This window comes from Eretmochelys imbricata, chromosome 4 (genome assembly GCF_965152235.1).
Source record: "Eretmochelys imbricata isolate rEreImb1 chromosome 4, rEreImb1.hap1, whole genome shotgun sequence".
Taxonomy (NCBI): Eukaryota; Metazoa; Chordata; order Testudines; family Cheloniidae; genus Eretmochelys; species Eretmochelys imbricata.
The window spans coordinates 36,606,944-36,634,011 of NC_135575.1; the positions used below are offsets into that span (position 1 = coordinate 36,606,944).

Here is a 27,068-nt window from a genome sequence, read left to right on the forward strand (position 1 = left end):
GGGGAGGGGAGGACAGCAGGGGAGGGAGCTCAGGGGCTGGACAGGACAGTCCCGCGGGCCAGATGTGTCCCACGGGCCGTAGTTTGCCCAACTCTGATGTATGGTATACAAGCTATTAGCAAGAATGCAGCTTTGCTTCACACACTTTATATTTTTTGCCAGAGTCTAGCAAAAAAAATTTTTTTTCCTTAAAGAAATCACATTTAAAGGCATTTACAGTGGTTACTATTCCCAAGTAGAAAGATCTCAGGGGAAAACTTGTGCTTCTCTCCTGGGTTTTTCACTTCTGTCAGTGAAAATGAATGAGGCACTTGCAAGGACTCCCAGAGCATCATACATTTTAAAGCAAGCTCCTATTTGTTTTGCACTGGACAGCTCAGATGATGCTAAGTCCAACATTTTCAAATGTGGCCTATAGTTTTGATGCCTTATATAAAACTACTTCATTGGGAGTGCTCATGTGCTTAAAATTAAAATGTGTGCTCAGGTGAATTGGTTTGCTATGTCAGGGTCTTAGCAACTTATCCATCTGTTTGCAATGAGAATTGAGGGGGATGCAAGAAAGGAAGAAGAGGCGGAGAGAAAGGGGCAGGAATAGCAAGTATGACGGCCCATTAGACTGTGAGTTTAGGGCAGACAAGGCAATGTGATCATAAAGGAGCTATTATAGGGGAAAATGTACTTCAGTTGGAACTGTGCATGTTCACCTTTGAAAATCAGGCCCTATGTATCTACAATCAGGCAAGCCACAAATAAAAAAACCTTGAATTTGGAGCCACTTTTGAAAAATCTGGGCCTTACTATGCACCTCATGGGGTTTCACACAGAGATGGGCTGAGTAAGTAGTGCTGAGCTGCAGATTTGGAGGAGGTGTAAGCGAGAGTCTGAGTTTCTGGCTGAACCAGGGCTAGGGTTTGGTCTTGCGTTAGCTCAAAAATCTCACAAGCTATTTTGGGTGGATTTCAGTGACATAAGATCTGAAATCAGAAACAAGGCTCGTTCGGTTTTGGATCTGACCCAGAGAGCAGGTTCAATTCTGACTACTAAAAACCGAACACCCCCACGCCACCCATGTTAAAAGAGTTTTCATCCAAGATTGTGGTTTGGGCTTATATCTAGTTATTTTAATATTCCATTTGAAACAATCAAGATATTTACACTTAAAATAGTACTTGTTGGGCATCTGAATTGTTTTACTTCCATGTTTTTAAAGTTGTGAATAATCCTATTATATATCTTAATTTTACTAATTACTATTAAATAATTAATACCATTAACCATACTTAATAGTAACACATGTTTGTGGTAGGATATATATATATCTTGGCATTAATGTGGGCCAGAGACAGCGGGGAAAGTAAGCCGGGACAGTCCGGTACGGCGTACCGGCAAGAGCTGGTACACCACCCACCGTACTGGCTTCCCCAGGCTGGTGATTTAAAGGGTCTGGGGCTCCTGGCAGTGGCCGGAGCCCAGGGCCCTTTAAATCGCTGCCAGAGCCCCACTGCCGGAGCCCCGGGGTAGGGGCGGCAGCCGGGTGTCCCCTGCGCTCCGTCGGTGATTTAAAGGGCTCGGGGCTTTAAAGGCCCCACCCTTTCTGGTTGAGGCCTCGCCCCCCTGCTCAGGACTCTGGCTTACCCGTAAGTCCTTTAAATTACTTTCACCCCTGGCCAGAGAGGCCAGTTAACCTCTCTGGCTGTACATGGAGGGTGCGCCAGGCCTACCCAAAGAGGAGTCCTATCTGGAGAGGAGCAGGATGGGTGTGTTGAAGGCAGGAGGCCTGGAGCAGAAGGGGGCTTTAGAAAGAAGCACTGTGGTCTCTCCCCTGAATTTGAGAGACCAGGAGTGTCAAGAAGGAAGCCGGGGCAGGGAGAGTTGGCCCTGGGATCTGCTGCTGAGTAGCAAAGTTTGGCAAGATACCAGGAGAAAGCTAGAGCAGCCTGTGGGGGTGCAGCAGGCTCCCAGTGGTGAGCCCTGATAATACAGCAGGAGGTGGACTTCTAGGGAGAAAGCCCTGGGAGGCTATCAGTGGGGGAACACAAGGATCAAAGATCAAGCCCAAGGAGGGCTGAAGTGGGTTTAAGTTTATCCTTTTGACTTGGGATTTATTAGGGGATTCTGGGGGAGCCCTGTGCGTCCTGGCCCTGAAAAAAGGGTGAATGTGGAGAGGCTGTCAGCAAGGCCTGTTGACAATCTTGATAGGAAGAAGTCCAGGATGGTGGCAACAAGGAATCTGGCAGAGTGACTCTTAACTGCCTGTCTGGCATCCCTGGGCTGGAGGTAGGGTTGCCATCTGTCCAGGTTTTCCCAGGAGTGCCCCTTTGTTCCGCTAGCTCTCTCAGGAAATCTGTGAGGGACTTAGATGTCCAATTTTATGGTCTTAAAATAATGCCAGATGTACCTCAGAGGTGGCAACCGTAGTTGGTGCCCAAGGTGGGTCTGAGATCGCCTGTCAACCACTGCTAAGGTGGTGTAAAGCCCTGATATAAGGGGCTATGGACTGTTGGAAGTCCTGAGAAAAAGGTACATGAACCCCTGGGCTGAAAATCGAGGCAATGGAATGGACACTTTGTATTTTTGCTGAACTTTGTTCCCCCAGAAGGGATGGGACCTAGCTGGGCCAGGGGTTTGAAGGAGCGGGGGCTGAGTCATGAGAAAAGGAAGAAAATTGCAGGGCCAGAGTGGCCATTGGTATGGGGTGCTAGATGAGGAGAGACTGGTATGCTCTATGGGGGCACACCTGCGGGGAGTACACCCTTCTAAAATGTTAGTTACTGAAGAAAATGTATTTGATGCACACATTTCAGACTTTACTCTTTAGCGTGATAGGCCCTAACTACATATTAATCACATGGAATGAAATGTTTATGTCTGTCAAAATATTTGGAGAGTCGGTTTTGATTTATTGCACAGAAAAACTGGCTGTATTTATCTTAGCATTTTTCAGACATGATTTTGGTAAATTATGACATTTTGGTGGTGGTGTAATCTAAAGGATACTTTTCTAGTCAATGTTATGCAGGATTATCACATTAACTTTATTCTACAAAATCTTATTGAAATAAGGTAGAGGGGAAATGGGGGTTGTATTTGTACAGTAAGTGTAATATTGTTTCATATTGCATAAAGAGAGTTTGGACTGGAGTCTGATCTCATTTACATTGACATAATCCTGGAATAACTCCATTAAATTCAGTGAAGCTACTCTGGATTTGTTCACATTACTAATAGCCAGAGTGTCCGCAGTATGTAGCATGTAGAAATAGTTGGCTTTTCTACCCAATGGAGTAGTTGCTACTGAATAAAGTCACTTATTTAATGCACCATGGGTTTCAATAGAACTTTGCCTAATTATCAGTCTACTTAGGAGTTCTGCATAATACTGACATAATATGACATAGTTTCTGTTCAAGAAGGCTAAGAAGGTTGCTGCTGCGCCTGAAGGGACAAAAACCACATTCCACTTGGGAAAATGTCCTGTGCTATTTGTACTATTAATTAAGACTAATCATTAAACAAACAGACAAAAGCTAAGCTATAAGGGATACATTTTCCATTTGTGATGAGGGAATTAATTCCGTCAGCAAGAATAGGTGCTGTATTTTGTATTGAATAGTCTGCATACTGCTTTGAAAATGGACCCCATAAATCTGATGAGTTTACAAAAGCAAGGGAATGCAGAGTGGCTCTATGGTTTGACCAAGGGATGATCTTGCTCCAGCTTTAACTCTTGCTGGCCATTTCCAAACAAATGGTCAAATGAATGCTTTGCCGGGGTGTGTGAGCTTCTGGGTATAGATTATGAAATATCCTTTTTGTCAAAAGATTGAACTCCAAGTGGTTTCCCTGAGCATTTTATACAGCACTGTACATCTAACTGCCTAGTGAGCCTTTTGTTCTTTCTAGTTTTGCTTCCTGTAGAGCCTCAGGATTTCTGCTTCCAGATGGCCCACTGATGTAGTCTGTTCTCAGAAAAAGCGCCCAATGGGAGCACTTTTTGGCTCTGCATCTGGCTTAGGTTTAGGTTTGACTTCAAGATTCAGGTTCAAGGCTGAATGAAGTCAAGAGTTCAGGGTTATTGACACTGAGATCTCAGAGGTGGTGGTGGCCTCTGATGGTGAAAAACATAACAGGTTAGCCATTCTCCAGGTGGGTTTTCTCCATTTTTGGCAGAAAATCTGTATGTGACCAAGAAAATAAGACCCAACTGGTTTTGGCTCTAAAGCTGTTGGGAAGAATAAACACAGAGGTATTCAAGTATGAACCTACCCTGCCTTCCCAAATTCCAAGGGGCTTAGATAAGGGTTCTCATTTTGGCCCATCTCTACTGTTGATCCATTTCCTAAGGGCCTCTTACATACCACACAGGCTGCAGTACTTGGCCACAGCATAGTGTGTTAAGAGCAGAATATAATCATCCCTTTTCCCCCTCTTTTAAGGACACTATGTGAGATTTTGTTAGCACATAAATATTGTCTTGAGGCAGTAGTTTCTTGTATATAATCAACATAAAATTAAACACATTGCTGGCTTGAATTTTCATACACAGAAGTCCAAGTCTTTAGAAGTCCAAGTGACAAAAGCATTACTAAGGACACCTGGTTTCTATTCCTGGCTCTGTCACTGACCTGCTGGGTGACCTTGGGCACATCGCTTCACTGCTCTATGTCTCAGTTTCCACATCTGTGAAATGGGGACAACAATGCTTACCTTCCATTGTAAGGTACTTTGAGAACGGTGGCTGAGAAGCACTATAAGAGCTAAGTATGCTTATTTTCCAGCAAAATAATACGCTTGTACATTAAAAGTTTAGCATAATTAGTTAAATTAAGTATGACTTTGATTTAACTGCAAATTTTTAAAAACATGTATGTTTTTGTTGATGTAGGGTTATGGAAGAATGTGTTCATGTTTTGGTAGTGGCGTGTGTCAATGGTAATGTAGATTGTGATTCACACTACAGAGGCCTGGAACAAGCAATGTTGTGTTTAATGTTTTGTTAAAAAGAGAAGCATTGTTCCAAACTGGACCACTGTGGGAGGCTGTTTATTGAAACTCTCATATGGTAGGCCAGCAGTTCTCTTCTGATGATGGGTGGGGTAGGAAGAATAAACTAGGGGGTGTGTAGGGACTAATGAAGTTGTGGGAAGACCACTGGAACTGTCAGCGTGGCTGAGTAAATTGTTCGATGGTTAAAGAAATCCTTGTAAAGGGGTTTAAAGGGCACATGGAGGTTGGGAAGAACTCCATACAGAAAGGAGAGACCTGCTCAGAAAACTTCAGCAGAAGTTACTGTGATTCTTTCAGTCTTATGAAAGCAATGGGGTGTACAGTTTCTCAAAGGACTGATTCTGTGTCTATGCATTCCACCCCTCCATTCAGAGTGCAACAGGGCCAGTCTTAGACCAAATGGCACCCCAGGCGAGGAGCGTCTTTGATGACCCCCTCCCTCCATTTGTTCAACTTTTGAATATAGACTACCGGAAACATTTTACTTCAAACATTCTATTTTCCCTTTTGTTGCTAATAACAAAAACAGCACCCCGATCCTGGCTCCCCAAGTGGTCGCCTGGGTCACTTGCCCCTAAATCCACCCTTTAGTATAATATAAACATGATGGATGGAGCTTTTCTAAAGTTAAAATCAAAAGATTATGATCCTTTTGAAATCCATTACCAGTAAGAATAAAGACGGGCGTGTGTGTGTATGTGTATAAAAATCATAGTAGGGGTGGGGCATGAAGTGAGATACAATAGGAACACCATAGTTTGATGGCCAAAGAATTGCCTATGTCACCCTATAACCGCACATAATAGAGTTATTACCCCAAGAGATAATATAAGAAAATAAAACACAGAAAAATAATTTATTTTGAACCAAAAGTTAAAATTTTATTTTGAATAGCAATATCCCTCCCAAAAAATAAAATTCCTTTTATGTAGTGAAATATCCATTTGAAAATGGCAAAATAAAGCTATTTCTCTTATTATTCTCTCCTAGTTATTGTACACATTTAATCTGATCTGAATAGCAATCTATCTTGAGGTTTAATACTCCAAGAAGCCAAAGGTGTAGTGGCTTTTGAGAAAGCAGAAAAGTCAATCAGAGGTGTGGCGTGGGTGAGTTTGTTTTTTGGCAGATGGGCCTATTTGAAGCTGCCCAGGATTAGGAAGAAGTGGGACTTCTTAGGAATATCATTTATGTAAGGGGAATACTGCTGTATGTCCAATAGCAAAGAGATTCAAACACATCGACTTGGCAAAATGCAGCATTCCACTGAGATATTGAAATTTTAGGAAAGGCCCATTACCTCCCAAGCTGCAGAACTCACTCTGCAAAGCTGATCTAACTTGGGTTGGCATAGCTGGTTATCTTGAAACCTGCTAGGTGGTTTTGGCTCCCTTCGGTGCTGATCCTGCAACTAATTCCAAGTGGGTAAAGATCTCTCTGCCCATGTACAGCCACAGTGACTTTGGTGGAGCTCTGCATGGGCATGTATCCAGTTGCAGGATCTGGGCCTTTTGTCTTTAATTAAATGAACATAAGATGTATAGAAATAAAATAATAGAAAAATATTGAAGATTTCTCCTTATAATTTCTGCAGTTCATTTAGTGAGGGTAATGTGACTAAGGATTAATGACTTTTGTGTCTTCATGGCCTGGTGCTGAGCAACTTCAACACCCATTGTACTTAGCAGGATTTAGGTCTTTTATCACCTTGTAGGACTGGACTCTAAAGGCCTGAACCAAAGCCCACTGAAGTCAATGGATGTCTTTCCATCCACTTCAGTGGGCTTCAAATCAGGCCCTGAACGAGAGAGACATCACACCAGTGTTGGAGTTCATCATCATCCATTCAAATTGCTTCCTCTATCTCAGCCAGTTTATTACTATACATAAAGTATACTTATATTTATTTGTATATAAATATATTATACTGTTTTAAGTGGTTCTGAAATACAGGACAGAAAGCAAACAATTAACTTGTTTTGATACATCACATTGCACTAACGTACTGGCACCTGCCCAGAAAGGCTGCTGTTTTCATAGTCACAATCATTTGTGTTTTACAGTCTGTTACGTAAAACTGATTAGCTGAATACAGGAGGAGTTTAGCTCACTTAAGTGTTTGTCAACTAACATATTCTCCCAAGACTTTATTTTATGAGAGAGAACAAACATACTGAAATCAAGTCTTTAGGGTCACAAGCTAAAAACAAATCATAGAACAATTCTGAAGTTATCAAACACTTGAGTGGGACCAAGGAACCACTGTGCAATTAACTACTCAACAAAATGTGTAGGGACAGACCATTTCACCAAAGCATTTTCCACCAGCCACAGTAGTATAAGCTACATAGGATAGATACAACCCATTTACATTAGACTCATTTTTAGAAAGATTGCTAATCCACATTTTAACCTCTCACATCTAATATCCTAATTTTAACACCAACCTGCACCCTGATTTGTAAATGGCTTTTATCAGTAACTATCATCTCTTGGAAAACAGGACAGGACTGCCTTGTCATATCTACCGTAACATACATTCTAATCCATGATTCCAACTACTCAGGTTGCTTGTTGACTGTATTCCATTTGCATCGCTGTGTCCTTATTTTGTAAGGTAAATGCAGTTGCTAGTTTACTGTGACATTCTCCCGGTGGGCTCCATAGGAGTAGTTCTCCTTTGCATCCAGTCGCTTTTATGCGCTATCTGGGAGATCGGACACAAATCACTTGTGACTCTGATGTACAAATGTTTGTAAGCATGGGTTATTTTCCCACAGGCACAACTTAAAGAGTTTTCAGACTTACCCTGCTTTTTGACATTTTTATTAACTAGTTGAAAATATTTTCTTTAAATAGTCACTATACAATATCACTGCTTAGCAAGAACAAAATTCTGCTCTTAGCTGCATGAGTGTAAATCTAGAGTAACTCCATTGACTCCAGTGAAATTATACTGGATGTATACTTGTGTAAATTAGAACGGAATTTGGCTCCAGTGGGCTGAATTCATAATTGGTGTAACTTCCTTGACTTCAGAAGGCCAAATGAATCCCATGAACTGCTGCCAACTGTCATTATTTTATCCTAGGTTTACAATACTTAGTGTTTTTCTTACAGTCTTAAGTTTGAGCTCCTGGAGTCATGTGACTACAAGAGAATCTTAGCTTTCATTGAAAAAAGATAAGTCTCTAGTCCTCATGTTTGTAGAGTAGAGATTGAGACTGTGACCCCCCCAAGGCTCCAAATGATGAAGGCAAAGAAAAAGAAACCATCACTTATTATTTTTAAATCATGATTTTTAGCGCCTGACTCGTGAATTTTGAACAGTTTGAATTGGATGTGTGGTTTTTAGAAAATAAAAAAATAAAAACAAAGATTTTTGTATTTGGACTTAATCTAATTTAAAGGAATTGAGACTATCACATCTGAATCCAGTGAAACTTCATCTTCAAAATTCTACTGTACAGTACTGCAATATAAATAGGACATAAGTAAATGAGTCCATGGTATGGCATCAGATAAAGCAAATGACAGTTCAGTCTTCACTACTGTTCCTAGGCTAGCTTTAATCTAGCTAGCATGGGTATGCCTACCCATGCTATACTCGCAACTTCATTTTCTGAGTAGATGTACTCATAGTGGAGTAAGGTACTACCCCCTGAGTTAAATTCTGGTTTTGTTTAAGTCAATGGCAAAGCTCCCAGGATTTGAATCTCGCCCTGTATGTTTAAATACAGTATCATTTGTTTTTCACCTTGACAAATTAAACAAAATGTGTAAAATACTGTATATTTTTTGAAAATACTGCACAGAAATAATTGTTTTAAAAAAGTCTACTGTATTATTTCCCCTCTGTTAAACCACTGAGATTAGCCCACAATACTTTACCTACCTGTGGTCTAGCTTCTTATTTGTAATGTTTACTGAGCCTTTAAATAAACATAAAATAAATTAAAATGAATGCAATTTTTCCCCATTACTCAGATAAAAGAAGTGGCATTATAGGGTGAAAATGTTAGCCTCATTCAAGTCAATGGCAAACTCCCATTGATTTCAGTGGAGTCAGGATTTCACCCCTAATTTCAAAAGACATGTGGATCACTTTCACCTCCTTTTTATTTCAGCCTGCATAGAAATGATTAGAGACCACAGAAACACAGAACTGAACATCTGAACAGCACAATCCTTGGCTTCTGTTGCTTCTGATGCTTCTGTTCTGACTGAATTCAAGTTTAATTTTGCCTTTTTCATCCTTAATTATTTTGCTTCTCTTCAGTTACTGCTACCTTTCAGCCCGGGGAAAAATGAAGCAGGAGAAAACAGCTTATTGTGCATTATAATTATCTGCTTCCAAATCTGTGAAATACCATCGTTTACACCTTTAATTGGTTTTGTCTAATAGCTCCTATACAGTAGTTCTATAATTTAAGTTCATGTCATCTTCATTACTGAATATCACATTTTGCTGTTGGTTGTGTACGGTAAAATAAGGCCAGAACATCAATAACCTACATAACACACATGTAAACTTGTTTTTCTGCTTGTTATAGTTATGGGTAGGCCCCCAAGGACTTTCTGATTCTTTTAAAAGCATTCACATAATACGGAATGTAACTTTATTTTTTTTCTTCTTCACATAATGAGACACTGAAAGCCCTTGTCATCTCTAATAGGATATTACGCAGCTCTGGTTTTATGAATGTCAGCACAATTAAAGCCAAAATAATAATAAAATAATAATAATAATACTTTGTACTGTACAATCTCAAATTAAAGCAAGAGAGATAATGACAACTTTTGCATTAGCCAGAAAATGTGACTCTTCCAAGAGACTTTTTTCTTGTTGACAAGTCACATAACGTGTATATGGGTGTAGCTGTGTATATTCTATGCAGAACAGCAACCCCTATTCTGTTCATCTAGTTCTTCTAATTGTTTAGTTAAACTACCAAACTGATACAATTTAGAATACTACATTAACACATTTAACATCAAGTTTACATACTTGCTTTTTTAAATACTAGGAACTTGTACACATTTTATTTGGCTTTGTAAGGACTGAAATATTACAGATAATGCAATCTACTTTTCTTTGAAAGAATATGGCTCTTATCAACTAACTCTCTCTGAGGTTCAGAGTGAAATACCTTTTCTTCTATCTGTAGCTGACTTGAGAACAGGATGTCTTCTTAAGTGGTCAGCAGGATGCTACAGTACAGATTGTTCTTAATTAAGGATAATTCTCTCCGGACATTAGACTTAAGCTGTTGCAGCAAAATTATTTCATTTAGACTAATTTTTCTATACAAGTCTCAAGAAAAACTATTCCAAGTATGTTTTGTTGTAGTATCTCCACATGACCAGAGGAGGGCACTTTAAACATCTTTGCACTGCTCATGAAGCAAATGCAGAAACACAGTGTAACCCAATGTCACATACAGTCCTGCCGAATGCTATTAAGGTTGCAGATATCTTTTTCTGAAGTTCACAAAAATATAAAATATGTACTGTACCACAGGGCTCTATTTTGTAAATAGAGAGAGTGCCTATCTCTAGCTATCTAGATTTTCTTTTGATTCCTCCCCATTTTCATTTTCTTCAACTTATATTATACTGCTGATTAATCTGAGACTCACAGATAATTGTTAAAAATATTTTGGGGTTCTCTCCCTTGCCCTCCCTACCCACTGCTCTGTTGCTAGCCCGAGGTAATTTAACAGAGATTGATTTAACCCTCTGTCTTATTCTACTGCAGAAATTCCTTGACTTTGATTGGAAAATGCACTTGGAAAAAGCACTCTCTGAGATATGATATGTATTGCAACAGCACATCTCATCACATTAAAATCTTGTAAAATTACTGCTCCTCTCTGCCTGCTCAAAGCATTGATGTTGCATACCAGATTTGCATACACAGCATAGTACAGAGTGGGGAAATCAATCTTTTAGCCACTAAATTCACTACTGCAATGGAATTCAATGACTTTCCATAACAAACATTCAAGATAGCTATTCATTTTTCACTTTGGGGCTAAACACGTCAACCCTTTAGGATGAAGTTTTAATTTTGTAACTGCACTGGTATCATAGATACAAACAGTTTGCTCTCTGCTTTGTTTTGTTCAAATTTAATGCAGAAAAAAGATTAGAAAGGATATAGAAATAATTTGTTTTTAATAAAAGTCTTTCTTCCATCTTTGGGGAAGAACAACGCTTATTTTTTCTCCCACAAAATGTTATTTTCTTTCCTTTTTCAGAGCTGACAGGTACAAGAAGGAAGATGTCTTTCCTCAGCAGTCCTTTGAGATGGAGTAGAATTCAATGAGTCCTCACCATGATAGGATCATAAACTTACTGGTTTAAACCAACCTAGCTGTCCCTAAGCTGCCAAGTTTTAGCTGCACCATTCATGTTTCCTTGTGCCATTTTCTTTTGTTTGTTTTTATTTTGTTTTTCTTGATGACCCTGAGCTATGGCTTCTGTCTTGTTTATACCACTAGTCAGCCTTCCTTGCTTTTCTGGTTTTGCCGATGTAGGCCTCAAAGAAGAAATGGCAGAATAACACGAAGTAGCTGAGGTACATGAGAGAAGACCAGATGATGTTCTGAACGTGGGAGTGGCACTGCCCCTGTTGCATCCAGGAGAAGACCAGGTAATTAACTACACAACCAATCAACATCTGAGTGATCTGTGATAAGGTGATGAACATGGCAAACTTGCGTGAGACTCTGAAGCCAGCAGCCCGCAAGGCATAGTAAGAGTACATAACGGCGTGGACCCCATAGTTCATGGTCATAAACCAGCCACCACCAGCCACCATGTCCTTGTAAGAGTACCAAGAATAAAGCAGCACCGTAATGTGGTGGTACCAGTGCAGGAAGATGAGCTTCTGTTTCCTAAGAATAATGAATATTGTATCTCCTGTAAGAGAGAAGACGGGGGGAGGGGGGTAAAATATCAGAAACAAATCAAACTACTTTGTAATTCTTATGTTCTGCCAGGTTTAAAATGGTGGGAAGTTATTTAGATTGTAGTGTTTTGATGAAAACCTCGGATCTAAACACCCCATAACTTCTGTATGTATGTCCAGAGCCAGATTTTACAAGTGTCCCTTTGTCTTTATGATAGGAAACAAAAACTCCAGGTCTAAACACTGTCTGTACTGGGGGGGGGGGGGGGGAGGTCTTTGTTTGAAAAGAACATAGGATCCAATCTTTGTTGCATGGGTAACTGCTATTTTAAAATGCTACTGCTTAATTCAGAGACATTCTCTGCTCAGGAGGCAATCTGTGAAAGTCTCTCATAAGCATTGTATTTTTGACTTGTGTTTTTACGTTTTGAGCACAAGCAATGTCCATCGGTCTGATGCAACTTCAGGAAGCACTGGTATTTAACAGACACCGGGAAACCACGTTGAACAAACCAAAAGCTAATGATAGTAAGGGAAGACTGATGATGTGTTGTCCCTGAGGTTATAAGGCAGAAAATTCAAGTCAACATTTTCAAACCTAGGTGCCTAAAATTAGACTCCTAATCCTATATTTAGGCACATGAAAGAAAGTATCTGATTTTCCAACCCCTGCTCACATGAAAGTCAATGAGAGTGGTAGCTGCTCAGGTGCCTAAATAGGGATTTAGATGCCCAAATTTAGACATCCCTACCCCCCAGGTTTGAAAATTCCAATCACAGAGCGCAAAGATTTTATATCACTGGATCCTGGCATACAGGACAAAGTGAAGAAAACTCCTTATGGACCCATCCTCTCCTGTGTCTGTTTGCTGGTGGAGTTACAGTAGGGTGAGAGATGAATCAGGCTCTGTGGAGTTACACAATGCAGTGACAGTCACGAGTGACTGAGGGAAGAGTTTGTGCCATTGCGTTTTCACCAATATATATCTAGTCACCTGTGGCACTCAGCATTAATATAAATAGGAACAGGAGGGACTATACTAAAAATGTTTTTGTAGCAAAGTTCTGTGTCTATGTAACTATTAAGAAATCTGTTTAATGTACATGTCTTCAGAGTTTATATAAAGAATATTGTGACTTGAGCAAACTATTGTCAAATCGTTCACTGCTGATCTACACAAAGGTCATTAACAAACAAAGAAAGTGAGTCTCTCTGCAAAAGAGGTTTAGGTTTTTCTGCTTTAGGTTTTTCCCTCCATGCAAGCAGGATTTTTTGAACATAACTGCCAGAATTGTTAAAGGGACTGTAGTGATTGGGGCGGGGAGAGGTGGAGAGAATATAACATAAAACAATGAGTACAGTCACGTTTTTCAAAATGATTAGTGACTTTGAGTCCTCAGTTTTTTGGCTGCCCAACTTGGGACATAGGCAATGGGGCTGATTTTCAGGGGTAGGTGCTCAGCAATTTAATTTAATAAGGTCCATTTAAGATGCCTCAAAAACCTGAGCCAAATCACTAATTGCATTTGAGAATCTTGGTCGCACCTTCCATGGACACTTCACTCAGAGCTCGCACCCAACCAGGCCTGAGGTTTTGAAAAGTTTCTGGGACTTTTTTCTCCTATTGGTTGTCATTTCCCCACATTTCTGCACTTCCTGGTTGTGGCTTGACTAAAAGTACTAAATAATGGAAATCATAAAAAGAAAAGTCCTGTGCTGTTTCTAGCCAAACTGAAGCAGGAAGTACCAGACATCTCAAGGGAGAGCCTGCTCTCATGAGAGTTTGAACTCATTTTTTAAGACTCAGGTCAATAAACTCTGTTCTCAGTAGCTCCATTAATGGCAATGGAGTCATTCTGGATTGACTGACTAGTGTGACAGCATCGGGCTCAACAGGCTCAAACAGTCTGAATAAGTATCTAAATGCTTGACACTTATACAAATCAACCTGAAACAGCTGCATTCCCTTATTACTATGCAAAATGCTACTGTATATGTAACCTGTACCACTGGAGAGGGAGTGCAAGTGTGAACACTTCCTGGTTTTAGAAAGAAAACGAGGTAATTTTGAAATACCTCATATCCCTTTCCTCCAAATGCTCATGCTATTGCTGCAGAAAGATATTTTAGTCTTCTTCCCCTTACTGTTTCTTTCCTCTCTTCCTGCTGTTTGCCACTACTGCACTGATCTTCGTTATTTTATTTATATGCATATGCTCTTATTATACACAGTGATTTATGGGGGGGGGAAGTGTCAAGCATGAAGCACAAAGTGTGTTTATAGGTGCATATATCCTTGAAGAATCCAAAAGACGAACATTAGTAAGGGGTGGAACTGAACCTATGCCTTACATACTAAGGCTAAAGTTCCACTCACTTCTGTTTGCTTCATTAGGTGCAGGAATGCTGAGTCACATTTGTTAGCACCTACATTTCTAGCAGATAGTTCCTGATTTTAACAAAACCAAATCTAAGTGGGTTTTCATGTAATTCAAACAGTAAGAAACCAAAGAGTCTGAAACAGCATGAAGGGGGCTGTGTGTCTTCTTGTCTCATGAGCTGTATAAAATTGCTCATCTGAAATCCACTGAATTGAGTTTGCTGCTGAAATGCAAACCTATTCCTGCTGTATATCTGTATTTAGTGAATTCTGCTGCTCTGTGAGGTTTCAGTAACCTGCAGCCTCAGAAGTGAACTGGAGGGCTGCTGAATCGTTGTCCCCTACTTTGTATTAAGGCCATTCTCTCTCATACTAAGAAGTCCTATTAGCAGCAAACATATAGGCTGGGTACTAAACATACTCTAGCAAGTATATTCTTTATAGCCTTACAAAAATTGCTGGAGAGAAAACCATTTACAAAATCTGCATCCAATAGGAGGGTGGGTGGAAGAACTACAATACTATGGGAAAGGTTTTTATTTTCTGTCTGCAAGAAGCAAACTGCCAACTAAGCTTCTGGTGTGTTTGGGGGTGGGGTGGGGGGAACACACAATGTTCATGTGTGTACACACACAAAATAAGGACAAATAAAACAGAACTGAGGTAGAATGGGACCTGAAGCCTCCTGCTTCCATAGCTTGATGTTATTGTGTGTGGCTTCCAGATTTATATACAGTAAGGCAGACGCTGAGTGACCCTGAAAAGCACTCTATTAATGTTTATCTGTAATCACTGACCGCTTCAGACACGGGGCACCCTGTACACTCTAACAGTGAGTTTTTTGCACGTGGTTATTTATGGGACAGGCCTAGATAAGGTATGGAGGAATCTAGTGTATTGCTCTAAACTGGGTTCAGGACCTGTCTCCATGTAATCAGTCAAAGTACAGTGATAAGCCGAAGGCTGCAACTTTCCCTTGACACTGGATACAGTCAGTATGATGTCTATTCTTGGCTATTGAACCTGTGACCTACAGAGCTTAACCGTGAACCTCAACAGCTTGAGTTTAAGGATCCTGGCTGAAAGCTGTAACAGATTCATCTCTGATGCAGACAACACATAGAGGGGGGACACTGAACAATGGGTTACATCAGGTTTTCTTGACCTGCTGACTAATATGTATGTTCCTGAGCTACCAGCTGCACAAAGCTGAATAGCCCCAGGAACCTAGACCTAAAACCACTTCTATTTCAAGATGGAACCTCTTTGGTTCCTTCCCCACCCCCCAATTTCTACTGATCCTAGGTGGCTTTTAGGGTGGTTTCCCATGGCCATATGGAACAGTCAACTGCTTCCTCTCCTTATACTCCAGTCTGGATAACTTTGTTCTGGCTGAACATTCTAGGAATTTCTATTAAACTTTATTTTTATTCTGAACAAACTGCATCAGGAGTACGGGCTTGATTCTGCCTTCACTTACGCTGATGTAAGTGAAGAGTAACTCCACTGAGGTTAATGCCATTTTACTGGTGAAAAGCTCATAGCAGAGGATGTATCAGATCTTATGTATATCTCTATGTTGGTTGTTGTTCAATTTCAGTCAAGAAGTCATGGTCACTAGCTCAGTGGCCGACATCCAGCCCTGCTTGGTAGCAGACTAGCCAAAAGCAACTGATTTTTAGTTATGTTCAATGAGTTGATGGTCACTAGGTGCCCACACCACCAAAACCACAAACACTAACTAGCACCTATCAGCCATCTCAGCAGAGAACAAGGACCGAAGACAGACCTACAATTTCAGTCCTGCATGTCATCTTTCTAGATCAGGCCTGGGGTATATTAGCAGGGTAGTATGGGGGAAGCTTGAATTGCCAGTGCCTGTCCTATATCTGAGAGTGCACTTCATGGTCCAGCACTGCTGAACTAACAAACTAAACAAGTACTAAATTTAGAAATAGGGGGCAAGGCCCAACTATTTTGCAGGAGGCCTGTGTATATGGTCATTAAAGTAAAGGAATGAAGTTTCCAATGCCCTGGCTGGTACAACCATTAGATAAATGCTTATTTATCCCTAGATAAGGTGAGAGGAGAAACAAGGAACCCTATGAAGAGATAAATGAAAAACAATACAACGTGGGCTTATTTGCCACTGTCAGTCACCTCCTATGGGAGAGGAAATTGCCCCAGCATGAATATTTTGCTTAATCAACAGGTGACGGACTGCCCCCAATCTAGCAGATAACACTAGGTAACTCTCACTTCCACGATGAACCGCTAATAGGGGTTAGGTTGTCCTTAACCCTAGCATAGGTGTACAGAAATAGTGGGGAAAAAAAGGGCACAAAAGGTCTCTCTGCCTCCTTTCATACCCTCCAAAAAAGTCAAGGAGAAATAAGATCCCCTGTGCCTGGGGGAGCACAGAGACTGCTCCATCCATTGCCCCTAGTAGTACACTGTGCCCCAGAGAGGGGGCTGTGAGGTACAGGGCCATGAGCCTACTTGCCCTCCACATTGGCCCACGGAGTTAGCTGGGAGCACAGGGAATGAGCAGGTTGTATCATCTCAGGAGTACTGGGAAGCTATGGGAGGGGCACAATGCACGGGCTTCATGTGGTTCTTTAATGTCCCCAACTCAGAGCTGTGCTAAATGCCATGGGTTAGCCCAGGAGCATGAGTTAACTATGTAAAAACCCAAGCTTGCATAAACTGAATCAAAACTGCTGAAAATTAAGGTGAATTGACCTGAGGGGTTTGGGAATCATCTTGTTCAACTTTTCATGGCTCTAATCTTAGCGCAACTGAGCTTAAAGCCTAGTGACTGAGGAATTTGGGGGTTTGGGGTTTGGCTTTTTTATTTACAAGCCTGAAAAGTGCACTGAAAAGTTTCAGCAGCACTGAATGGTCTGCCTGTTTTCTGCATAAACTCTTTTGCCCAAAATGTGCACATTAAACAAAAACGAGAGCAGGTACTCACCTAGTTCGGGTGCTTTGCTTAGCACAAATGCGTACGCCCAGAATTTGCTGACAGGTCCATTGTAAAAACTCTGGTCACACACTGACTGCTTCAGGCCTTTGGTCATCAGAATGTACAGCATATAAGCACCAGTTCGAACAGCACCAAATATACTTCAGAATAGAAAGAGAAAATAAAGAACATTCAGTATATACTTAATATCTAAACTTAATCACTTCAAATCATTATAGTAAAAAGCTAGTGATGGTCTTAATTATTAGCACTTTGGGGCCAAATATTGATTCAGGTGTATAGCTCGAGTAACTTCACTGCCTTCAAGAAGTGATTCTGAATTTCCAGAGTGAGTGCAGAATGTGGGTGATCTGCTTGTTTTATTGGACTGAAATAATACCACTGGTGACCGTCTGGTACAGTCATGTCAGCTCCCTTCTTTCAGTCCTAGGGAAGTGTTACTTCAGGTGTCAAGAGTGGATGGGTATGTCTCCTTTAACTCTTGAGTGTGCAGCCTGCAGAATTTTGATCTTGCTGGCTGGGAAACTTCACAGCCCACAAGCAGTGAGTTTAATAGCAGCTTGCATTTTTTATTGTTATTAACTCCCTCCTCTGGGTTTCTTAGTATGTTCCGTCATCTGTTTTCTGTGCCCCAGTCCTGCAATCCTGTACCCAGCTAGAACTCCACTGACTTCAGTGGGGAACCTGCTTCAAGAGAGGAGCTTAAGCATGTAAACTCTTTTGGTAGAAGCCCTGGCTGGCTTCATTTTGTGTCTCAGACACCACCTGGCACATTGTTTGCTCTTAACTCATTACTAATAGAGGAACTGACAAGATAGCACTAGACGAATTCATTTCATGAGACACACAAATCACCCTCATTTCCTTAAACCTGTTTGGACAGCCAGATACGTTGTGTTCTTTCAGTGAGATATATTAGGATGTACATTATGGTGTTAATTAGCGTCATTGATGGAAGAGCTCATTTTAGATTACAACTGGCACACAGGTGGCACTATTGAAACGGCTTCGCTTCAGCAACACCAGCTGTACCATCATCTAGTAGCTGAGCAGGTCTCCACTTTGCAACCCCTAGCTGTTGGCTCCGTAACCAGAAGGATGAAAGCCATTCTGGATGCATTACACTCCGACTTGAAAACCGAATGTGGAGAGAGACTCAAAGGCTTCTTTCTCACCCTGCTTGCTAAGTTATAAGAGCACTCATGCATACTGGTTAACTGAGTGGCTTCACTAGCATTTCTGAAGTCATACTTTGAGGAACTTTAAGTAACACAAACAGCCTGAAAAAAGTTCAGCCCTTTCACCCTCTGAATGCTCAGGCATGCAGAATTCACCACACTGGATCCCTGTACCCCACCGCTACCCCACATCACCTCAGCCAATGCTGCCTTGCATCGCTGTGCCCCGTCAGTGCCCTGCATCACCTCAGCCAATGCTGCCTCACATTGCTGTGCCCCGTCAGTGCCCTGCATCACTTCAGCCAATGCTGCCTCGCATCGCTGTGCCCCGTCAGTGCCCTGCATCACCTCAGCCAATGCTGCCTTGCATCGCTGTGCCCCGTCAGTGCCCTGCATCACCTCAGCCAATGCTGCCTTGCATCGCTGTGCCCCGTCAGTGCCCTGCATCACTTCAGCCAATGCTGCCTTGCATCGCTGTGCCCCGTCAGTGCCCTGCATCACTTCAGCCAATGCTGCCTTGCATCGCTGTGCCCCGTCAGTGCCCTGCATCACCTCAGCCAATGCTGCCTTGCATCGCTGTGCCCCGTCAGTGCCTTGCATCACCTCAGCCAATGCTGCCTTGCATCGCTGTGCCCCGTCAGTGCCCTGCATCACCTCAGCCAATGCTGCCTTGCATCGCTGTGCCCCGTCAGTGCCTTGCATCACCTCAGCCAATGCTGTCTTGCATCGCTGTGCCCCGTCAGTGCCCTGCATCACCTCAGCGAATGCTGCCTTGCATCGCTGTGCCCCGTCAGTGCCCTGCATCACCTCAGCCAATGCTGCCTTGCATCGCTGTGCCCCGTCAGTGCCCTGCATCACCTCAGCCAATGCTGCCTTGCATCGCTGTGCCCCGTCAGTGCCCTGCATCACCTCAGCCAATGCTGCCTTGCATCGCTGTGCCCCGTCAGTGCCTTGCATCACCTCAGCCAATGCTGCCTTGCATCACTGTGCCCCGTCAGTGCCCTGCATACCTCAGCCAATGCTGCCTTGCATCGCTGTGCCCCGTCAGTGCCCTGCATCACCTCAGCCAATGCTGCCTTGCATCGCTGTCCCCCGTCAGTGCCCTGCATCCCCTCCCCACATCCCTGAGGTCCATCATTGTCCCACAGCACCATGCCCCATCGCTGCTCAGTTTAACTGCATCACCTCCCTCATCACTGTGACTCATCCCTTCCCAGTATCACATCCCCGCTCCCTACCTCACATCACGTTGCCTGACATCGCCACGTTGCCTCCTCCATACCTGTGCCCCATTACCAGTGCCCTGAACCACTGTTCCCAATCACTGGTTTGCGATATTGCCCCCATCACTGCTCCACATCACCTACTCCATCAGTCCTCTGCATCTCTATGCCCCTTCACTGTTTGGGAGCACTGCCCCCATTACTGTGACCCACCAGAGCCTCCCATCACCTCCTCCATCACAGTCTCAGATCATTGTGCCCCCATCACCGCTGTGTCACTGCCCCCATCACCTCCTCCATTGTCCCTCATCCTGTGACCCATCACTTCCCTGCATTCACCGCTTGGCCCATGTCTCCCACTCACCTCATGGTCCCCTGTCATGGACACCCACGTGACAGTAAGAGGGGTGATGTGATGGATTTGACTGTGGAAATGTATGCATATAGGCAGTACATATTAATCACACATGCAAAAAAAGAGAAAATAAGGTGCACGTTTTTAACAGTGTGGGTAATCAGCCATTGGGACAGCTCACCTAGAGTTGTGGTGGATTCTCCATCACTTGCAGGCTTTAAATCAAGATTGGATCTTGCCAGAGATATGCCTGAGCTCAAACAGAAGTTATGGGCTTGAGGCAGAAAATACTAGTTGAGTTTCTATGACCTGTGTTACACAGAAGGTCAGGCTACACAATTATAATGGTCCCTTCTGGCCTTAAAATCTGTAAATCTATTAATCTAGGTCTTTATATCATTTTTATAAAGTCTCTTGACTTCTAGACCTATAACATTAACAGGTATGTGTAAACTGATCATTGCAGGCCAGCAAAACACCATCCCCACCCTCACCGCCATATACAGCATTGCACAAGAACATTGTACCAGACATTACAGTGGTTTTTAACTTCCTGTGGAGCATCAAGTACTGGGCTCTTCATCTGTGCTGCACATGGAGGGAAATGTTGCTTCCTGACTCCTGCACTGATCACCTTATATCATGAAGCATGAGGTTTGGGTATTCTATTAGTATATATAACTACAAGTGTTATTAACGTACAAGTTATCCTGTTCTTCTAAAAGTCAAGCTTCAAAAGGCAAGTGATATGATGGTGATATCATCATTTGTATTGCAATAGCTATTAGGACCCCACTCATGGACCAGGACCCCATTGTGCTCGGTGCTGTATAAACACAGAACAAAACAAAAACATTTCTATCCTTAGCATCTACCTGGACCTTATGGCCTCTCTTTTGTGTAGGGTTGCTTTCTTGAAGAACCTTTTTCCCAACATGCTTTTCTCATATCTTTCTGGGGCCACCCTTTAACTTTAGCAGAGACGGACAACTGCAATCTTAAAGCAGCTATATTGAAACTGGGTGCTCCTTGCTGTATCTCCTCTTCTTCCAGCTAGTAAGTATTCTAACTCCTGTTTTGCTTTCCTTTTCTGTTCTGAGGAGACAGCACAGTCTCAGTTATTTGAACTGATGATTTCCTGCAGCAGTGAATTCTACAGGCTGACTGGGATAGCTAGGTTCTTGTTTCATTTAGGAGTTGGGTGGGAAAGCAGAGATTAGTGGGATCAGATGGAACATGTCCTGGATGTGCAGTACCAAGCAGTCTAATGTCTGCACTGAGGCATTTGCTGACATGAAAATAAAACGGGGAAGAAAAAATCAGAGAGAAATATCCTCTATTATAAAGTAAAATAATTGCAAGCAACATTATGTCCATTGCTCTTTTAAAAGAATCATGTTTTAATAACATTTGCAAATCAAACAGGTTTCTGAATCATGAATTTAAGCTCAGATCAGAATATTGTCTGTCTAAAATAACAGACCAAATTATGATTGAGCTAACACTGGTGTAAATCTGGAAACTGAAGGAGTTACTCTAGATTTACATCCAAGTAACAGAGCAAAATCTGCTAGGGCATACTGATCAATTCTTCGTTTGGCATGAATGAGATCACATAGATCTTTATATATTTCTTTTTTATTAATATTGTTCTGTCATATTTCCCTTTGGTACTACATGTGTGCGTATTCCCAATTACACTGGAAGGCTAGATGGGTAATAGCAATCCCATGGCAGGACACTTAGTTCTACCTCCATGTTTCTAACTGTGAGTGACTTGTGGTTAGTATTCTACCCAGAGTTTTCCTTACTCAACCATAGTGATCGTTTATATTAGGCAGATGAGAGCAACGTTACCTTTAGCATAATACATACATTTAACTGATATATTGGGCTGTGCTTTGTGCCTACACTCTATCCAGTTGACAAGCTGAAGTTACCAGACAGTGTAATGTTTAGTGAATGCCCCAAAGTGCATGTCAAACTCAGAGAAACAAAGTGGCTTTTTGTGCCCCCATCATTTAATCATGTTGTTCCTTCTGTGAGGTGCGATCAGCCAACTGATTTATGTTTCACATAGAAATGATGTGCAGGAGGGTGATGGGATTGCTTGCTCAGTAAATCACTTCCACTTCATTTTGCCCAGGCCCTGCTCTGTACTGTCACTATTGTGAGGCATTAAAATGAACTGCCTACCAAAGCAGTCTGGCTAGTGGGAATCAACTGCGATTCTAGAATTAAGGTAACTACTGAACAGTTACAGCCATTCCAAATAAAGAGATTTATCGAAGACACACTGCACTGGTAAATACTGCTTTCTCATCTGTTCAAATATAAAATGGCCTGCATTTCTTTCCCTTCAGGCTGTGCCTTCTCGAGTAGACTAACAAGAGTCCAATTGATATGTTTTGATCATGTTATGGACAGGTAAATATCTGCTAATATAAAATTAATACTCTTCACTTACTTTCTCCTTTTAACATGAGACTCTCAAAACATTTTACAACATGGATTAAGACCATGAGAGGGCAGGATCATCACCCCATTTTGGAGATGGGGGAAATTGAGGCACGGGGCAGGTAAGTGACGGGACTAAGGTCAAAAAGCAAGGTAGAGATAGGAGCTACGAATGGTCTCTAGGAACCCTGACTCTTAGGTTGCTGATTTAACCACTAGACAACATTCTTTCCACACAACTGTAATAATGGGAATTGAACCTGCTTCTGTGGGGGCTGAATTAACTCTTGGTGTCCATGCTACATAGATATGAAAGCATCTGACAAACACGACTACATATACTAAAACACTGCCACTGCACTGCTGAGCAGAGAATGTGGTCTTATTTCAACTCTTTAAAATATCCAAAAATATCCAATTTTCTTGTTTAGCTAGCTGCAGCATCAGTACTGTGTATTATTCTACCTGGAATATTTGACACATATTTTATTTTCTGCTCACAGATCTAGAGACAAAGCCCATTTTCTGGCTCTGAATGACATGCACATCTCAGAACAGAAAACAACATCAGCCCACAAGTCAAATAGTTCCACCTATCAGCAGCACAAACAGAGCACTATGGCTGTTCTTTAAAAACAGAAACAAAACAAAAACATAGCTTTGTGGCTGCAGGCCTAGTTGAAGATGGGACCACCCTGGAATTTATAAGAATTCTGCGTATGGTTCTGCTAAATTTAAAAGGAATTAGTTATGTGTTACACATGTACACTGTGTCCAGATCTTTGTGTTTTGCATGTACATAGTGTCTCTTATTCCAAAGGATCCCACCATACTTTACTAACTAGGTACATATGGCACTAATGAAGTGCAGCCAATTGGATCACAGCATACTACACAAACATAAAGGCGGGGAAATTCTGGCCAAGGACTTCAGGCAAAACTCTCCTTATACACATGGGATACTTAAACCCAAAACAGAGAGGAGCTTGGCTTGTAAGAGCTCATCACAAACTCGTCTTCTCCCCTCCACCAACCCACACTAAGCCTGGATTGGAACAAAAGGTTGAGCTTTGAACCACTAATTCCAGGAAAAGCCAAGCTATTACAAACTTGCAGTTCGGGTGTCACTCCCTTCCCTGGGAACATCCATGGGAAGAATTGGGGGGAAGAGAGGGCTGTCATGTGGCTATGGTAAAGATTCAGAGAAAGTCACTTTCTTCTAATACTCAGGAGGGAGCTTCATTAGAATGAGGATAACGTATTATCCCTAAAGCTACTCGGTCTCATTGTGTTTCACTGTAGATCTTCTGCTTAGAAATGGCTCCAACCTGGCTTCCTGACACAAGTTTAAAAAACTCCAGCAAACACACCCTTGCAGTTTCCTTTTTTTTATAAAGTGTCTTTTTACAAGAATTTATATGTCACAATAAAGTATAGATCTGGACATAACATACCACTGGCTTTATCACCCTCCTGGAAGTCTGGATACCTCTTAACAGGTATAGGGAGGATGTTGAGGTGGGGAAAGAGTTTTAGGGACTTGTAGGGCTCATTAAGAATCCAGTGGCAGAATTCAGAGCTGTCTAGTTGCAACCATTGTGGGACTGGCCTAGCCCTGAGAATTGGGGAGCCTTAATTCTGCCTTGACGTATTTATAAAAAGTGTGTATTCCTTGAACTGCCCATGTATCAGCAGGGAGTTTCTGTTGACGTGCACATCTGTAGAGTTAGCCAGATTTTCTACCGAGCATGCTTCATAGTTAAAATCCAAATCAAAGAACTTTCATACTTAAGATAGCACATGTTCCTAATTGAGATCCATTCAGCAGCCTTCAGCCTCCTTTGCTGTATCCCAATAAAGAAAAGAATTGAGGCCACAATTTTTTATAATGAGAAGATTTACAGGTGAAATGTGCTGAGTCAGATAGAAATGTCTCTAGGCCAGTTCCTAAAAATTTGACATTTTTTTCAGCACATAATAAAAGTTCATTAGCCTTAACGTTTAATTCAATAGAAGATATTTTATTGAATGTATTAGGTTTCCATTCTTCTGCCAAAGAACTGGTTTCTTAATGGTTTGGGGCGGCCTCGCTGTGCCAGCATGTCTGCATGCTGATGTAATTGCTGCAACCGCTTACAAATGTGCAACAGGTTATATTTCCTTTTAGTAATATGGAAATTGAGCTGTTGCCTGCATGTCTGAAACAACGGCATCCCCCACACTGACAGGATGAAGTGGCCTGGTGTACTACAAACACGCTGAGACGGATGAGAGATGAGGTAAAAATACCTAACAGAAAATCTCTATGCTTAGCAGAGTAAGAGAAAAATGCATAGCAACTGGTTATATAAGGGCGTCTATAGAAAAAATAATTATTTTATCAAGGTTCATAGTCAATAGATGTTCTGTATGTGTAATGCCATCTATTCCTGTAAACAGAAGTCACAAAACAATCAACACAGCCTGTCTCAAATCCTTATATTGGAAGTTGTCTTCTTTGAACTCTAGATCACTGAAGAAGCAGATTTTAGAATCTGGAGACTACACATCTGTGATATCACATGCACAGTGCATCCATTTCATAACTAACATAAATGAAAGTTCGGCCCACATAAGTCAATTTGGCCCATACCTCCCCATGTTGTAAGAAACACTGCCAGTATCTTTTTGACATACATAAAACACATTTCGGACAGAAGAACGTTGAAATATAAACTTTTTTTTAAAAAGTCCTTTAAGAATGTTTATAAAGGCTTTTCTATGCTCCTACTGATGTTTATAAGGGCAACAGAGAAGCTTCTTTCAAAATGTTTCATATTTGGTGGAGCCTTTTGAAGCTGGATCCCAAAATACCTGTGACCAGCTTTGTTTGAAAGTCTACCATTGAGAAGCACAGGGAACAAATTCAGCCATAGCATAAGTGGAAATAACTTCCATTTATTTCTGCAGGACTTGTACTTGCTTAAACCAGAGATAAATATGGTCCTTGGTCTTCACAGCCTCTGGAATAGTGGTCTTTTTCCTGTTTATTACAGAACAAGTTTTTCCACACATCTGAAAGAAGGCTGGCAGGAAGCTGTTGTTGAGAAACAGATATTCCTTTGGCATGCATAAGCACTGTAGGATAGTCTGCAACAAACAGTGCAGAGGTCCTACAAAACAGCTTCATTCATTGCATAACCTTAATTCAGCTCTAGAATATGGACCATCGTGTGCATTGTACAAGTACTGGAGGAAAAAAATAGTATGTGATGTAATTAAAGACTGTACTCAATGCATACATACAAATAAGATGAATTAGGATTGCACAGGCAACCTAAAAATTCCTAACTTTTGAGTGCTTGACTTAATAACTTTAATATTAAGAGAGTATACTTTTTAGTGTAAGCATTATGATATAAGATATGAGTGAAAGGCTGGTTCTAACTGTGTGGTACTCACATAGATTATAATGTGTTAGCCAATTTGCCATTCTTGTAATTATCATGCCATACAAGGAATGGGAAAGAGAATTTTTAAAAATATTTTCTTACTGTTTTTATATTGAAATGTAAATAAACTACCATTCATATTTTAGCTGTTTGTTTTTTTGAATCAACACTTTCAGTTGGCAGTTGAAAGGGAATATTCTTGTTGTGCTGGGGAAGTCCCCTCGAGATTCTTGAGTAGGACTTTAAGAATAAGCAAACAAAAAGATCTGTCCTTTGTAGATTTGTGCCTAGGTTTTACACTGACTGCAGCTCATGCTGGGGCAGATCTCTGGGAGTTTAAACAGTGCTGTGTACAAGAGAGAGCTGTGTGAAAAACTTTACACAGAATTTAAAAGCCTGAAACTTTAAACAAAATTTAAAACACAAAAATTTTGCATTTTGTTTTGAATTTTCAAAAATTTTTATTTTGTGAAAAACCTGCAGATAGATATATGGCAGTACAGAGGGCAAGTTGGTTCTAAAAATAGGGCCAGCAGGGAGTGCAGTTTTCCCTTTCTCTGTGTCCATGTTAAAATGCAAAACATTCCTGGATGATGGTTGGGTGTCCTCAGAGCCTCACCAAGGCAAGAACTGAAGATGCAAGATGGAAAAGAGGTTACTTAGTACTCCTTGAAAATCCAACAAAGACAGAGGAGAAGGTGCCTTTGAAGATGAGACAAGGTTCTGCAACCTAATGGGGGTGGGGTGTGTGTGTGTAGCTTATTGACAAATTTACAAGGGTTTATTCCAAGTACATCTTGGAGCTTCCAAGTTCCTACCAACCTAACACTTCAGGCAAGGGTTGTGATGTATCAAGCCATGCCATTTAAGGTTTGCAAGACTTGCACCATCTGCAACTGGGACATTTTGCCCAGCTGTAGAGCTATCCATCAGCATGAGAGAATTGGAGCTCGCGTTAATTTCAGTTGTTGATGGCTGGTTTCCACTCCTCTAGAATGGTAGTCAAAGAAGGGAGTGTGTTAATTCTAGGATCAATAATCTTTTTTTTTTTTTTGCTATTTATTGGACACTTATTTAAAACGTATTGTTTAAAAAGCCTATATTATGTCCATTTGTCCATCTCAAGGAAGAATT

At 41.4% G+C, this 27,068-nt stretch overlaps 1 protein-coding gene across 1 annotated transcript in view; it reads right to left on the minus strand.

Moving 5' to 3' along the window:
- Positions 1-11,509: 11,509 nt before the first annotated feature.
- Positions 11,510-27,068, minus strand: part of ELOVL6 (ELOVL fatty acid elongase 6) — a 120,259-nt gene continuing 104,700 nt past the window's right edge. The window contains exons 3-4 of the mRNA XM_077814405.1: positions 17,279-17,430; positions 11,510-11,934 (exon numbers count right to left, since the gene is read on the minus strand). Of these exons, the coding sequence (XP_077670531.1) occupies positions 11,510-11,934; positions 17,279-17,430 (577 nt within the window). The remainder of the gene's footprint in view (positions 11,935-17,278; positions 17,431-27,068) is intronic.